This window comes from Onychostruthus taczanowskii, unplaced genomic scaffold (assembly GCF_017590055.1).
Source record: "Onychostruthus taczanowskii isolate IOZ18803 unplaced genomic scaffold, ASM1759005v1 scaffold7, whole genome shotgun sequence".
NCBI lineage: Eukaryota > Metazoa > Chordata > Aves > Passeriformes > Passeridae > Onychostruthus > Onychostruthus taczanowskii.
The window spans coordinates 9,256,442-9,271,730 of NW_024504786.1; the positions used below are offsets into that span (position 1 = coordinate 9,256,442).

General features: G+C 39.2%; 1 protein-coding gene across 9 annotated transcripts in view; it reads right to left on the reverse strand.

Moving 5' to 3' along the window:
- The window catches only part of ST3GAL3 (ST3 beta-galactoside alpha-2,3-sialyltransferase 3), a 181,250-nt gene that overhangs the window by 123,126 nt on the left and 42,835 nt on the right, over nt 1-15,289 (reverse strand). For 5 of the 9 annotated variants that reach the window (XM_041421557.1, XM_041421553.1, XM_041421555.1 and 2 more), the window contains 3 exons: nt 13,601-13,648; nt 11,678-11,833; nt 4,276-4,318 (listed from right to left, as the gene is read on the reverse strand). In XM_041421557.1, the coding sequence (XP_041277491.1) occupies nt 4,276-4,318; nt 11,678-11,833; nt 13,601-13,648 (247 nt within the window). The remainder of the gene's footprint in view (nt 1-4,275; nt 4,319-11,677; nt 11,834-13,600; nt 13,649-15,289) is intronic. The other 4 variants (XM_041421556.1, XM_041421560.1, XM_041421558.1 and 1 more) reach the window with 3 other exon arrangements.

A 15,289-nucleotide genomic window follows, 5' to 3' on the forward strand; every position in this document is an offset into this window, starting at 1 on the left:
GCTTCCAACCCGCTGAGGAATGACACACCAACAGAGCAGGAAGGAAAGGTGGCACAGAAGCACAATGCAAGGGAGAAGCCCCCAAATCACATGGGTTACAAAAAAAGGAGCTTTTCATACGCTCAACACAAGTGAATCTATACTTGCAATCTGCCAAGGCAGACTCAAAGCAGTCATTAAGGTGACTAAACCAAGCATTCAGAGAGTACTAAGTGACAGAAGAATGACAATACAACCTTCAGCTTGGCCCACTTAATAAGCATTAAATACAGTCTATAATTAACTCCACGTTCATGATCCTCCTTTGGAAATCTTATTTAATTCAATACAAACATGGATTCTGCTTGGGGAATGATTCAGAATTTGTAGTGAATGAGACTCTTGTTTCTAAGACCTGGCCAGTCTCAAAGAACTACTACAATATAAATATTTAATAATAACAAAAGCATGCAACTCATTGCCAAGCACAGATGTTAGAAGTGACTGCAAATCTTGGCATTTGGTGGCACCCAGTAATCCACTGGCTGAGTCACTAAAGTGATTGATAGCCTTAAGTTGTTCAGGAACTATTGCCCCCCCGAAAATGAAAATCTGTGAGTTGTATCAAAGTTTTTTGTGTTTTTCTCTACATAACCAGCAAATGTTATCCTTACAGATTTTAAAAAGGTTCCTGCTGCTTGGGAAACCTCTTTAGCAGGGAGAAACAGATGCAACTGGCCTGTTTCTATACTTAGTGCATATTTTGTTTTGATATTCTAATTCTGGTAATGATGTTACGGTTATTACAAACATAACTAAAAGATAACTTCCTCTTATAACAGATCTTTTTCACTAACCTGGTCCTAAGGAGACTTCTGTGTTGTTCTGACTAAGGGAACAACCCATTCATAAACTGCACTGTCTATGGAGGTTCTCAGTTTTCCACTCACCCTGTGTGTCATTAACAATCCTCACCTGGATACCATCCTGCCCTTTAAAAGCTGTTAGACTTTCTAAAGAAGAGCTTTCCTAGGCTCAGGCATCAGAAAGGAAGCATCTTCCATCTTAATATTCTTCTTTCCAACAAGACTGGTCAGAGGCTGTCATTTCCATGAAGGCTCCATACAGCAGTGGCCATCCCCTCACAGGTGAGATTCCTGTCCATGCCAGCCTCCCTAACTACAGCAAGGCATTTATCACACACACAGCTCCCACAGAAAACACTACTCAAGTGCTTCTGACAGAATTCCTTCCAAAGTGAACAAATCTGCTTTCATTAGCATTTCCATGAATTCAGAGAGAACAAACCCATTACATTCCTGTAACCACAGCAGACTGTACTATATCTGAACAACAGCCCTGGACAACTGCAGGGTAGAGGACATTTAAGTAGAAATGCACAAAAAAAACTAAAGATGCAAAGGCAAATGGACACATTACTACTTACTTATGTCAAATGTTTTCCTTTCTATGACATTCAAAATGCAAGTCAGAGCACTTAAGGTGTAATGCAGATCTACCTTTGCAGAAAATGTTAGTTTTATGGGCCATTAGTTTCAATGACATCAACTGACACAGCCAGCAACAGGTTTTGAGCAAATTAGAGATTAAGAAAAAAAATCCAAAGAAAACTAATTGTTGCCCTAAGTGCTTCAAGTCACACAAGATTCTCACATGCTGTCAATTAAGTGAATCCTATAAAGTTATGATTTATGGCAAGATTCCACCAGAATGATTATATCACAACAACAGACAAAATTCAATTATTTCTGCCAATAAAGTCATCAGTGCAGAACATATTACCCCTTTCAACTCAAAGCATTTTTTTAACCAGAAAGTGCTTCTATGATGGTACCATCTTGACTCAGTCACAGCAAGTATTTTTAACCACTAAGTCCCACTGAATCCAGTCTGCACTTAGAAATCTGGTATCACAAAATTTCTGACCACAAAAGGTGAACTTGTAGAATGGTAGCAAAGTCCTCTAGACCATCAGCCATTTTTCTTTCAAAATTTATTTCCTATGTTTTATGACATTTTCAGCCATTTTCTGTCTTCCATGCTATTAAAAAGAAAAAACAAAAAATCCAGAATAATTCAGGCCAGAAGTGAAGTCTGCAGGTCATCAGCTCTATTCTCAAAGCAGGATCAGCTTTAATTCTACAGAAGAAAAAAATAAACCACAAAAAAAAAAACAAAAACAAAAAACAAACAAAAAAAACCCCAAACCAAAACAAAACAAACAAACAAAAAAAAAACAAAAAAAAAAAACCAAAACAAAACAAACAAACCACAAACCCACCACACCTAACAAAGCTGCAGTTTTAAAAAAAAGTTATTTCATCTACATATAGTACTTGCTTTTTTTCCCTTAAGTTAACTTGTAGTATTTATTTTAATCATGCTGATTTTGTTACAAGTCTTTCTAGAAGCTAACTTTAGGACTTTGAAAAATAAGTATGCATATTTACAGTACTATATAAGCATATATTTTTGAGTAGTCAACAAAACCCTTTTTTAATCAAACTGATGGAGAGTTTTTATAATGGGTAGTTTTTAAGAAAATAAATCAGTGCTCTGGAAGCCCTCTAGGAGGTAAAAACTTCACTTGGCCTCATGCTGAAGACTAAGAAAAAGCAGACCATGCCTTGGAGAGCTGTAATCAAACAGGTAAGTCAGCAAAGAAGGGGGAAAAGAATGGAACAGAGGCCTGAGGGGAAGGAGGACTCAAGAAGATTTGCTAAACGCAAAATGAAAAGGACAGTGCAAGCAGAAGGAGAAGGAAGAGGAAGACTGAAGCAGTGGTTTGGATGCAGCACAGACTGGGATGACAGCTGTGTGTGGACAGTCAGCGGGTGTGTTCAATAAATTGGACATTACAAAATACACAAAAATAACCTGGAAAAAAAACAATCAGTCTAGTTAAAAACTTAAAAAACATCTTCCGTCTCCAACACCCAAACATTCACCCAAAGGTTACTTTACCCACTTCACAATTTTGGATTCATCTTTTTGCTTTGACTTCTACATGTATAAATTGAAGGTAATATATCATGTGAATCTCATCCCACAGTGTTGTATGGGTACACACACTATTGTCCCTGAATCACTAGGATGCCCCAACACAGAAAATTTCACAAAGAAAATGGGTAACTGTGCCACCAGCAGGGGTTCCAGACAGCATGCAACAAAAACTGCATGGAACACCACTACATTGAATGAGGCCAGAAAGAAACCTTGAGCTATTCATGCAGTCAATGCTATCTTTCCTGACCACCGAATGAGATACAGAGCCTTTGGAGGAAAATTAATAAACAAATAATCAATACTCCTTCTTTCTCATATGCATTCTGCAATCTTTTTGCCATATGTTACTACAGCTGAGTTTATGTACCCAGCTGCTTTTCCAAAAGAAGCTGCCACCTAGAAACTTTTTCATCTCCTGCAAGCAGCAGTTCCCAAGACACTTAGGATGCTTTTATTCCATTATGGAAGTCACAGGCTGCTCATCACTAAACTGAATTGTTTCACCCTATAGGCACAATGATATTTTCAAAACATTAAGACTGGGGTTTATATTGACATGACACGTTGTTCAGGGGACGTATTCTCAAGTCATCCAAAGCCACGAGATCGGTTCTGGTCCCTTTTAAGAAGTCTTTAGTAGTGTTTTTGCTCCCAACACCAAAAAATTCAGTCAGGTTGCTGACCCCAGAAACAGGGTCGCTACTGACCCCTAGTGTTCGGCAGCCCAGGCTCCACTCGAACTGATTTAAGGCAAAAAGCATGAGAAGCATCTTCATCCTTCAGCACTGAATCCTCCTTCTGACACAGCAAGAGGTCTGTGCCTTGTGCTGAGGTTCTTTCCGCTCTATTTTATCGAGAAAAATAGTAGTATTCATTTTTAAAGGAGCAAGTAGGAAGGAAATATAAACTCCTAAGCATCCCAGCAAATTGTAGCTTCACATTTCTTCTGCTTTCACGTCTGTAATTCATTTTTCATTTGGAAGGTTAAGAGAAGGATATCTAGAGCAGACTGACAGTCATGGCTCCAAGTGGGTATTTATAGACTCCTGATCAGTTATTAAGGAATTAATGACAGTGAACCACAATCCAAGCTGGCCTGCAAAGCCTAGTGCAAGGAAAGGAGTTGTAATTGCCAGGTTGTTGCAGGACTTGGGTGTCCCAGGAAGAAGTGCAGAGTTTAGTGAGCCGGCTGCCCAGGTGACATTAAAATTGCTTACAACAGAAAGCTGTAACTACAGAAATGAAGAAGAATCCTACTGTTCTACTTACAATTTCGAGTCCAGGTTCAGGAGAAATCCAAGTTTGTCATATTCTGGAAAACAAAAGCAAAGGACACAATATCATAAAAGCTGCAAGAGTCTCCTCTGAAAAAGGCACCAAAACTGAACAGCAGCAAGTCCTTATAGCAGCTGTTAATACAGATTATTGTTACTTCAAGGTATTCCCAAATTAACATTTCTCAGTCTCCAGGAAATACCACAGCAAGAGAACACAGGGGTAACCATTAATTCAGAAATCACTAGAATTAAGCGAGCTATCCAGAGTGATAAAAAGTATTACTGAAACCACTTATGCAGTGATAAACAAAGCTTTCCTGCTTGCTGGACAAATAATTTTGACACTAAACTGTATGAAAAAACATTCCTCCTAAGTTCTGATGCCCAGAGCTTTGAAATTTTTCTTCATTCCTTGTCTATTCCAACCCACAACTTCATAATCAAGCAGCTCTTCTTCAAGAGAAAGTTTTTTTGCCACTCACAGTGGCAAAAATGCTTCAAATTCAGGTGTTGCTCAGTAGGAAACTGCAAAGTCAGTTTATGCCACAAACAGGGGACAGTTAAAGAAACAAAATCACTCAGAACATCTGCAACTCATGTACAAAATAAGCTTTCCATTCAGCATCCCTGAATATATTATGATCTTGTAAATCAAACAATGGATACAAAAAAATAAAACTATTAGAATTCACATGAGATACACATGGAAAAGTGTTCTCGCACTGGGTTAAGCTCAGGGTCTCCTCACACTGAGGACCCCTGGGTCTCACAGCTATACAGTAAAAAAAAATACAGAGAAGTAAAAGATAACCCAATCAGAGATGAAAAGAAGTTAAAAAAAAAAATTCTCATAAGCTTTTAGAAAGACCTCGTTGGAAATAGATTACTTTTCTCATGAGACACCCCTGGAATTTCTGGTGCAGTAGTTTACCTGAAGATCACAAGCTTTTCACACTCTCATTTACCAGCAGAACAGCCAAGCCTAAACACGTACCTCAGACGCAATGATTGCACCAGATAGGTCAATGTAAACTGTGCCATTGGTTTCAATCCCATTAAGATTTAATTCCTGAGCCAAGGGAAGTATTCTATTTGACATCACTTAGGTAACAGAAGCTGCAGAACACGTGCACGCTTGATATTGGCACATACTGTCTGTTCCCTGCCAGCACCCGAGTGCCACCCACCATCCCCACTGCACCTGTGCATCTCTCCTCCAGTCTTCACACACTGACAGTTCTGTTTCCCCCATGTGCTGCTTTCCTCATAATTTCTTCCCAGTTTATTCCTCCCACAAGAAATGATGTCCTGTACAACCTCACCCCCTACACCAGTAGGATTGTGCATAGGAAGGTATCCACTCCATAAAAAGAAACATGCCTTCAATTTTTATTAGCCCTTCTGACTCCCAAAACTAACATGTGTACTAAGCAAACAACCACAAAGAATTTTTTTAATAACTCTTTTTTTAAAACTATCTATAGCCACTGACCCATCTGTCATTAGTCTTATCTCATTCAAACCAACATTCCCTTCTTCCCAACAGGAAATACAAAAAGAGGAAATGCAATAAGAGATACATCACCTCATAACTACAACAACATCCTGGATTTTCTATTAACTCAACACTTCATCAGCTTTGCAACCAAAGCACCAGAACACAGACATGAGTTAAACACTAAGGACAGACTTCCACTGCAATGTTTCACAAGATTTATCTTCTGTTTGTCACAACTGTTTCACCTTCCCTAAGCTTTAAGTTTTCATGTTCACTGAAATTACTTTGCATCACCTTGCAACAGGCACTTCCAAAAACAAGTATTACAAAACAAAACAAAACAACATTTCTGATTTCAAGCCAGATGCAGGGGTATGTTCTTGATTTTCAGTAGGGTGTAAGTAGTTTCAGGCTGTAACATCAAACCAGAAGCATCCATGCCCCTTCCTCTTGTTGGCGGGTGAGATGTGCAAGCTACTGCAGGCAGAGAAATGCTGCCCTCACCATGGGCCATCTCACCCTCACGGGCACTTTTGGAAGTTAGCATTACCATTCGCTTAGAAATCAATCTCTATCACATGCTGTTTCCCCAGCAAAGATACTAGGACCCTCCAAAATTGCAGATTCAAAGTTATCTTCCTTTTTAGCAAAATATTGGAGTATTGCTACAGACTTCCAGTGTCATTTAGCTGTATCACTACAAAAACAGGGGCCAAAAGTCTGCCCACATGCTGGCTGGCAGCGGCCTGGATTCACAAAAGACAGATAAAGTCCCAAATATCTGAAGAAAGCCTGACAGAGCCTAGCCTCAGGAAAAGGCAATCCTTGTCTGGAGTTATGTATCTAAATTAAAACAAGATGAAACACAGATCCACACAATCAAAGTACAACTGAATCTAAAATATAGTTTGCTCAGGGTGTGACGATTACAGGAGAGGAACTGAACTGATCACACAGCTCACAGCTCAAGAAAGGGGCAATCCAATTCCTATCTTTTCCTCCATTGAAAATAGAGGTGGCAACAGCCTGCCTTTGCACTCATGCCACCCCTCTGTGCCCTTACAGGTTGCTTCCTCCTCCCATAACCTTTAGTTTAAAGCCTTACTCACCAAGTTAACCACTTGATATACAAAAATATTTCTCCTCTTTTTCATGTATAAAGATACATGATAAAGAAGTGCAGGAATATTAGAGAAAATAGAACAAAATACACAGAGAGAACAAAGTAAAAAGACTTCTCCACCAAAAATCATCTTGGACCAGCTGGCCATGTTAAGTGTGGTTTGATGTTGGCCTCCACCAACATCATCATGATGATCCTGCCCCAGCACCCCAATGATTAGGGGATCTCTGCACTGAAGGGCAATGCAGAGCCACTCACAGGTACAGTCTGGAGAACCCCCTTCACATTCAAGCATGTTGGTAGGTCTGATCCAGCCCAGGTCATGTCTGACCCACCCAATTCCAGAGCAGACACCTCTATGGCTCTGAGGCACAGGATCTGCTTTTAAAGCAAAAGATGAGTAAAGGTAATAAAGAACTTAGTTTGCATCCCTCGAGAGAACATCATGGAGTAATCTGAACAAGACTTCATTATCAGCCCACAGAAGACTGAAAGGCCCATGAAAGATAAAAGTAACATTATTAGAAGAGCACAAGTCATTCTCAAGATCACAATCACCTGTGCTAAGGACCTACAGATCTCAGCTGACAGTGTGGTACAGCAGTGCAGAAAAATGAACAATGGGAATGAAGTTTCATCATGCACCATCTTGCATCATAAGAACAAGAGGTCATCTTAGGTCAAAACCAAAATGCATTTCTACATTTCCAGGAAGATCAGAACTGAATAAGAACCTAAGAACTGACAACTACTTCATAATAAAGCATGTAATTGGGATTACAAGAACAGAAATAGAGCCAAGCACAGCAATTTCTATAAATTATGCAAATCCTGTGCCAAATCCAACGTTGGCATTAACATGGAAATTCCTCCAAAGAATACAAGAGAAATCCAGCTACCAGGCTGCAAGTGAGAGATGCATTGTCTCATGTCTGAAAACTCCATGCAGACCACCCAGGAAGCCATAAAGTTCAGTGTACAGTATCTAGCAACTATTCAAGTTGCCTTTTGCATCTGCAGCCAATATAGCTATATAAAAGCAAAATGGGCAAAATTTTCTCTGTATGCTACTAATCTGAAATCAATAATCCAGGAATTAACTTGGCATAGTGGTTTTATCGTTTCAAGCTACCTGTAACCAATTTCACTGATACTAACCCTTGAGTGCTAAACCTTTTAGCAGCCAGCTACTCAGAAGCACAGTACAAATAACTTTGCCTACAGAAACAGAAAATTAAACTTTTTTTTTTAAAAGACAGGTTACATGCAGTTCTAGCTCTGTGTTTAATTGGCAATTGCAAGTACAGGAGGGAAGGAAGAAGATTCAATTTCTCTGTTTTATTCAAACTGTTTGTGTTTGTCAAAGAAATCAATGATTCTCAAGAGACAAAAGTCCTACCAAGGATGCTCAGACCACCCTGAAACATTTTGTCCTGTCCAGTGCAGGTTGGTCTCTGCAGAACTGAGGATCCATATGAGCCAAGCCCTGGTCACTATTCACATGCAAGTTCTACATCTGCAGCAAAGGCCACAAGTAAAATAACTTATTCTGCAATGAAAAAGGCCAAACACATCACATTCACCTTGGACTAAGAAAACACATATGGACAGTTATAAAAGTTCAGCCGATGTAAAATAATTCTTCTAGAACTCAAGAGACAAGAAAGAATTAATGAAAAAAAGTCATGTTAAATGGATCAGCTGAAAAGGACAAAAGAAAGCTTTTATTCCAAGGTTAAAAAAATAGCAGTCAGAACTACTAAGCAAAAATCAAAGTCCTGGATAAACAAAGACTTAACATTGTATCCTTTCCTTAGGATTTTCACTTTAACCTCTTCAGTGATGGAATTTACAGATGAAAACATTACCTTCTATTTAAATAACCTGGGAATAAAAAAGACTGCAAAGGCAAGTTCAGGAGTGGTAAAGCTGAGGCCACCCGGGCTTCTCAGCACAGCCCTGCATGGACTGCATGCAGATCTATGTTTCAGCTTCCTCTTCACTCCCACTCACGCTTTTGCATACACATTTGCCAGCCTTTTTCTCCAGGTTGCCAAGTGACATCAAGGAAAACACCAAATAAAAAAAAGCCCAGGCCCTGGTGCCCTTCCCTGCTCTGTAACAATCACAGCAGGAGCAGAAGTGACACCTGTAAAGCTAAGTGCCCAGCCCTTGCAGCCCAGCACCAGAAGCTTACCTCACCAATCTACACCTACACATCCCAATAAAACTATTGCAGCCTCCAGTGGTAGAAAAGCAACTAACTGCTTTAAGCTGAATTTAGGAAAAACCCCAATAGGAAGATGAAAAATTTCCTCCTATGATCTGCATGTGCCCTTTTGCTTTTCCCAGGAAGTCATCTTTTTCAAGACAGATTACAGCCTTTGCTGAACAGTTGTTCCATTTACTGCCATGAGTCCACTTGGCAAATGGAGTTAATGCTGCCCTACTGAGCCTCCCAATATACTCTTTATTCTATAAATGTTATCGTATTTCCTAATAAAAGTCAAGAACAATATTAACAAAACAGTAATCTATATTGGCTTTTAGTGACTTACGAGATGTGCTGATTTCATGCAGAGATGTCACATGAGAGACAAAAATCACATTGAAATACTTTTAATTTAAGGCATTCATTAAGCCACTTCTTAACATTTGCACCTCAAATCATTCACAGCCGTATTTTGAACTGGAGGAATAGAGCATTAATAAGAAGACAGATGATGATAGTGAACACACTGGCAAAGTCACATAAGGACTACGAAACTGCTTCATGACAGTCACTGGCAAAGATTCAAACAGCTCCCACAGTCTACACTCAGAAAAATAAAGAATGAAGTAGAACTTCATAAATCAAAAATGAAAAGAAAAAAGCATTTCTGCAGAAAAAAGCAACTAAAACCAGCAGAGAAAATGCATGTATTTACCTTTTTTCTTTCTGCCTTAACAGGAATGAAGAAATGTACAGCACAGTAAGCTCATCACTCCTTTCACATCTTTATCACATAGAGCTAGGACAGAAATGCAATTTGGGTGAAGAACCCCAATATGCTAAAACCACATTAGCTCCAAACTTTAATTAAAGTTGCTTTCCTCAAACCAAGAACACCTAAAGTTAATTACCACTGACTTGAAAAACCAGGAAATATCAGAGTTTGCAACTGTAGACATTTGTACTATTAGAGTATCACTGAGAAATCAAATAAACAGCAAGGAATCTTATGCAAGTCACCAATGTTTTTCTCTTATGCTAGGAATCTATCACTACTCTACCCATTTGATACCTCATTCAGTTGCATTTCTATTCCTGGCCTTCATCCATACCACTCTCCATCCAAAACATAGACAAGTAGTCACCAAATTCACTCTGGAGTTGTATTTGGTAGGACAGACAGAAGGTTATTCTCATTCTTCACAAAATGGTTATCTGAGCATCTTCAGCAGCTGAATGAAACAGAGAAAGCTTCCTTCATGGTTCTCACAGCTTTTCCCAAAATGGTTATGGACTTTGACTTAAGGAATCACAAACAGCAAACTCCAAAACAAGCACAAATTTAAATTCTCAGATAATTACTCCACTCTAAGTATGAACTCAGCCTTTGGAAGCATAGTCTTAGATGTGGACACAGTCTGGGAATCCAGAAGAGTTAATACATGCAAACAATTTGAGCAAGACCTAGGTAACACTTGGTTGCTTGTAATGTTGAAACTAGCACCTTTTAAGCCTAAAGTGAGAACATCTGCTATGAATCAGTGGTCAGTACTGCAATCAAACATGTCTAACAAGAGCATAAGCCTACAGCCCAAAGGTATTCAGTATTTTCAGCAAGCTCAGTAGCATCTGGGAAACTTGCACATCCAGTGCACTTGTATCCAAGGCTTAGAGAAGAAAAATTTAGCTTGCTGTCAGACACAGGAGGTAGGAAAAAGTCTTGAACAAAAATAGCAGGGGTATAAATCTAACTTTCAAGGTCCAGTGTTTGATTTGGTAGCAACAAAGTAAAACAAAGCAACTAGAGAGGAAAGAAAAAAATAAAAGGAGCACTAGCTGTCTATGGCAAGCGAATGAAATCTAGGTCTGCTCAAACACCCTGTGTTTGACTGTTTCCCCAACTTCAGAGAAGACACCCTTCTTTCTGAAATGGTTTCAGCTGAAACACTGGCCTAGACATAAGATCAAACATTTATCTCAGCTGCTCAAGCTTTATCTTTTAAGGGAACAGACAGCCATGAAGAGAATTACAAAAACATCTGGACTTGCAAAGGCTGGACCAGAGCATGAACCTCATGGTTCAGCCTCACTCAAAACACATTTGGCTCGCATGCCCTCTACCCAATGAACGCTCCTATGAAGCATTACATTAAAGCTCCACAGCCAGATGAGCTTCTGAACACTCAGTTCAGAAAGTCCATCCTGAAAAACCTAGACAGTGTCATTAACCTGAGTTGCAGAAGGACAGATTTCCAGCACTTCTGAAAACTGAGACTTGCATGTGGGACAAAGTTAAGGGGAAAGCCAAGATAAGGACAAACAGTCAAATGAAGTATGATACAGAAACTGCACAAAGACATTGCCCTTCACATGGCATGATTAACAGGTACTAAAAAGCACTTCTAAGCTGTTTAATATGCAAATATAAGTACCAGTTTTAAGCAGCATGAAATCTTAACAGGGAGACTATCAACTATTATTCTCAGCTGGTTTTGACTAATAAAGAAAAAGGTATATGTAATTTTATGTTTCAAAGCATATAACTTTAGCTGAAACATCACCTACTGGGAATGGCTGGGCCTGGAGCTGCCATGGTTTCTGTGGGTTCTTTCTGGGCTCTGTCTTTTCCTGGGTCTGCAGCAAGGTGAGATGGGATGGACAGCGGAAGCACAATAGCCACAGTTTTTCTCTCTCTCCTTCCTGTTCAACAAGGAAAGCTATCCCTCAGTTGGACAGATACCACATATCTTGACATCTTATTCAACATACCAGTTCAGAGCAAGGTGAAGCTTGCAGCACAGTAAGTGCAAAGCACTAAACACAAGAACAATAAACATACAGCTTTCTCAGGCATTTCTGAGCCTCCCTTCTCAAATATATGAGTTTTCTTCACATTTCTTCAATGAAGGAAGTCAGTCTTGTTGCAGTGAAAGGGTTTACAAAAGATCAAGTCTTACTGTCTCAATTCCTAACCAATCCAAGCTCGAGTTGTAAAATGCAAGCAGAACAAAGACCAGTTCTTTAAAAACAGACCCAGGCACTCCAATGGCTCACATGAGCCTGTTTCCCACCCTCCATATTAACAGAACTGCAAAAGACACAGAGCAGTTGAACTGTTTTTTACCACTAAGTTTACTTTCCTATTGGAGGAAACATTTATGGTTAGCTCCATAGACACAAAATCTGTGGTTAAAATTCAAGCAAGGTTATCTCAAACCTATGCAACTTCTGCCCTACTTCTGCAGACTGAAGAGACCACCACCCAATACAGGAGACAGGCAACAACACACTTCAGTTATGAGACATTAATTAGTAAGAGAGAATTAATAGAGGATTTCTTCCCCCCATATACACAACAACATATCCATCTGGCACCCTAGAGACACTTGCACATCAGATCATGCACTAAGAATAGATCTGTTTCCAGATACAAGTTTTAGAGGAGATACAGGAAGAGTAGAAAAAGTTTGAGGTGTTTTAAACAAAGTAAATTACTACCACTAGTTCAGGGGTTAGTAAATCAGGTGTGTGTTCAAGCTTCGATGTTAGTGTCAGGCAGCAGGTTCTCTTTCAAAGTGTGCAGGCAGAAGACAGGTGCTATGTTGGAAGGCAGCATGTTCCCCCTATCAACCTAAGAGGAAAGGCTAACAAGCAAGATAAAACATAAAAATCCAAGCAAAGGTTTTGTCTTTTGTCTTTTTGTGGAAGACAATAAATATCCCCATATTTTAAGTGTTAAGGGGCTTAAAGTTATGAGAGCAATTCTTAGCCTTTCCCTTGCACTTCATATATCATTACATACACACTGTAAACTGAATTTCATCAAGTATCATGCTCACTGTGGCATGCCTTGGCTGCAGCTTGCACATTACACACAGCCAAATGGAGAGTTACTGATCTAGTGAAGTGCTCCCAGCACAAAAGAATTTTTCATTTCTGGTTCAGTTTAATTGTAGGTCATGCTTAGGTTCCAAACAAAATGAGATTGGGAAGGATTTGCCCTGGGGTTCAATAATGCTGGTCAATCTCCACCCAAAAAAAAAAGTTTCCAGCCCTATTGGTTTAGTTACGACTTCTTTCGTCTTCTCCTTCCTGGAAGCATTCCTCATGTCCTTCCCCAAATAACTCAGCTGTTTGTTTAGCGGGGAAACTATCCTAGTAGCATGAAATAGTTTTTCTTCAGCTGGTAGATGACATCATCTTAATGCCTTTCACATGAGAAGAAGAGCACAAACTGCATCATCAACACGTGTCCAGGTCGTTTCCTCGCTGGGTAAGGGAAGAGTCACGCGGGTTAATCCTTCTGTCGTACTAAGGCTCTTAACTCCCACTGCACCCGGGAAAGGACCTATTTACCCTTTGGCTAGGTGGTTGATTCCCACAGAAGCCTGACTCAGTGTCCTGCCTCCCAACATGGCTACCATGTCCAGTTAAGTAGAAGCCTTGTCATGTGGTGGGAGATAGAGAAGAAGGCAATGTTGTACCTGAGCCTATTGTATGTCCAACGGAGTCAAAGGAAAGAACCACTGAATCTGTAACACAAGAGTACAAGTTGATTTTCCCCTTTTTTTCAGCAGCATTTCTTGCTGTAACATTTTTTTGTTATTTTGCTTAAGCAATTCCTTGTGCTTCCTTCTGCTAGGAAGCAGAACAACTTCTTCACCGACCAGACAAAACAACAAACACCTTGCAAAGGCAGAACAACAGAGTATACAGTAAATCACAGTGCTGTTAACCAATGAAGTAGCCACAATTCATTGAAAATAATTTCATTTTATGTCTTATAAACTTGGTCAACTGAATAATAACGTGCTTTGACTACTGGCCTAGAGAGCTTTTTCTTATCAAATATATTCCCAATATTTTGTCCCCACTTAGGGGACTTGCCTGTTATGATCAGTTCTTCCCTGACATGGTTTGCTAAGCCAAGCACTTGGTGCTCCTTGCACACCATGCTCACCATGTTTCCCACGTCTTTACTCACAGCAGTGGCTTCCAACCCAATGCATTTCAATTCATCAATATCTTTTCACCTTTACACTCTATGCAACACATGTGCCAAGCATCAAGAAAATATAACCTCTCTACTTAATACCCTTTTATTTTTCTATCTTGGAATCACAACAATGCTTTTATCCATGACTGCAGTGGCAACTCTTGCTCACCAGTTAATGCCTAACACTTTTAGTCACTGTTTCATATGATGCTTTGCTTCACCTGTGGTTTAAAGACCATAGTTTTTATATATGTAACATTTGGCCACATAGAAACCCTTAGTGCCTGCTTGCACTCAGCTCACCCCATGATCCAGACCCCTTTATAAGTCATTCATTTTCCTCATATAGGACCCTTCCAACCTAGAATTTGTTTGCAAAATTATCAGTAATATTTGCTATTCTGTTCCAAGTGGAGTGGTCTGTGCTCTCTTGGATCCAGCATTATGGTAGTAACATTAAAAAAATTAAAAAGAAGATATTACTAGTCTCAAAACTTACTCCAACAAAAATAAAAATCCATCTGGACTTAACAACTGTATTTCCTCTTTTGGGAATAAAATTCAGACATCATTATATTATTCCAAATAGCAAGGAGTTTAATTCATTTTTACTGCATTAACTTCATTTGTCATCAATTTTAAAGTATCTCTGTGGGGTTCTACTTTTAAAAAACTGTTGAGATTTTTATCAACATAAAGTACTGCTTTGTAGTTAATGTCAAATTTAAAAGCTGTTAATTTTCCTGAAATATATTTTGCATTCAAACACTGCACATGAAATATTAGGACTTCTCTAAGAATGGCTGAAAAGCACTGCAAGCACCAAATTAATAACATTATTGCAACCCACAAAACAGTATAAAGTTTCATTCCCTTAACTGAGAACATTATCTTCCTCATATTAAAAAAAAAAAAAATTACAAGCAGATTAAGAGCTCCCTTTTCCAATCCAGTCCTTCATGCTACTATTAGTTTCAACTAATCAAATTCACTATGAATAACCTGTATTACAGTCAACTCCACCTAGACCTCCAGAAGTAATTTCGCTAAACATGGACCTTTATTAAAACACTGTGTTTATTTCTGGTATTAGCACTTCAAAAGTGCAGAAACTGTAAACCTGAAGAAAGCTGAGAACATAATAATATGTCACTTTTCTTCCACCCCAAAAAGCTAC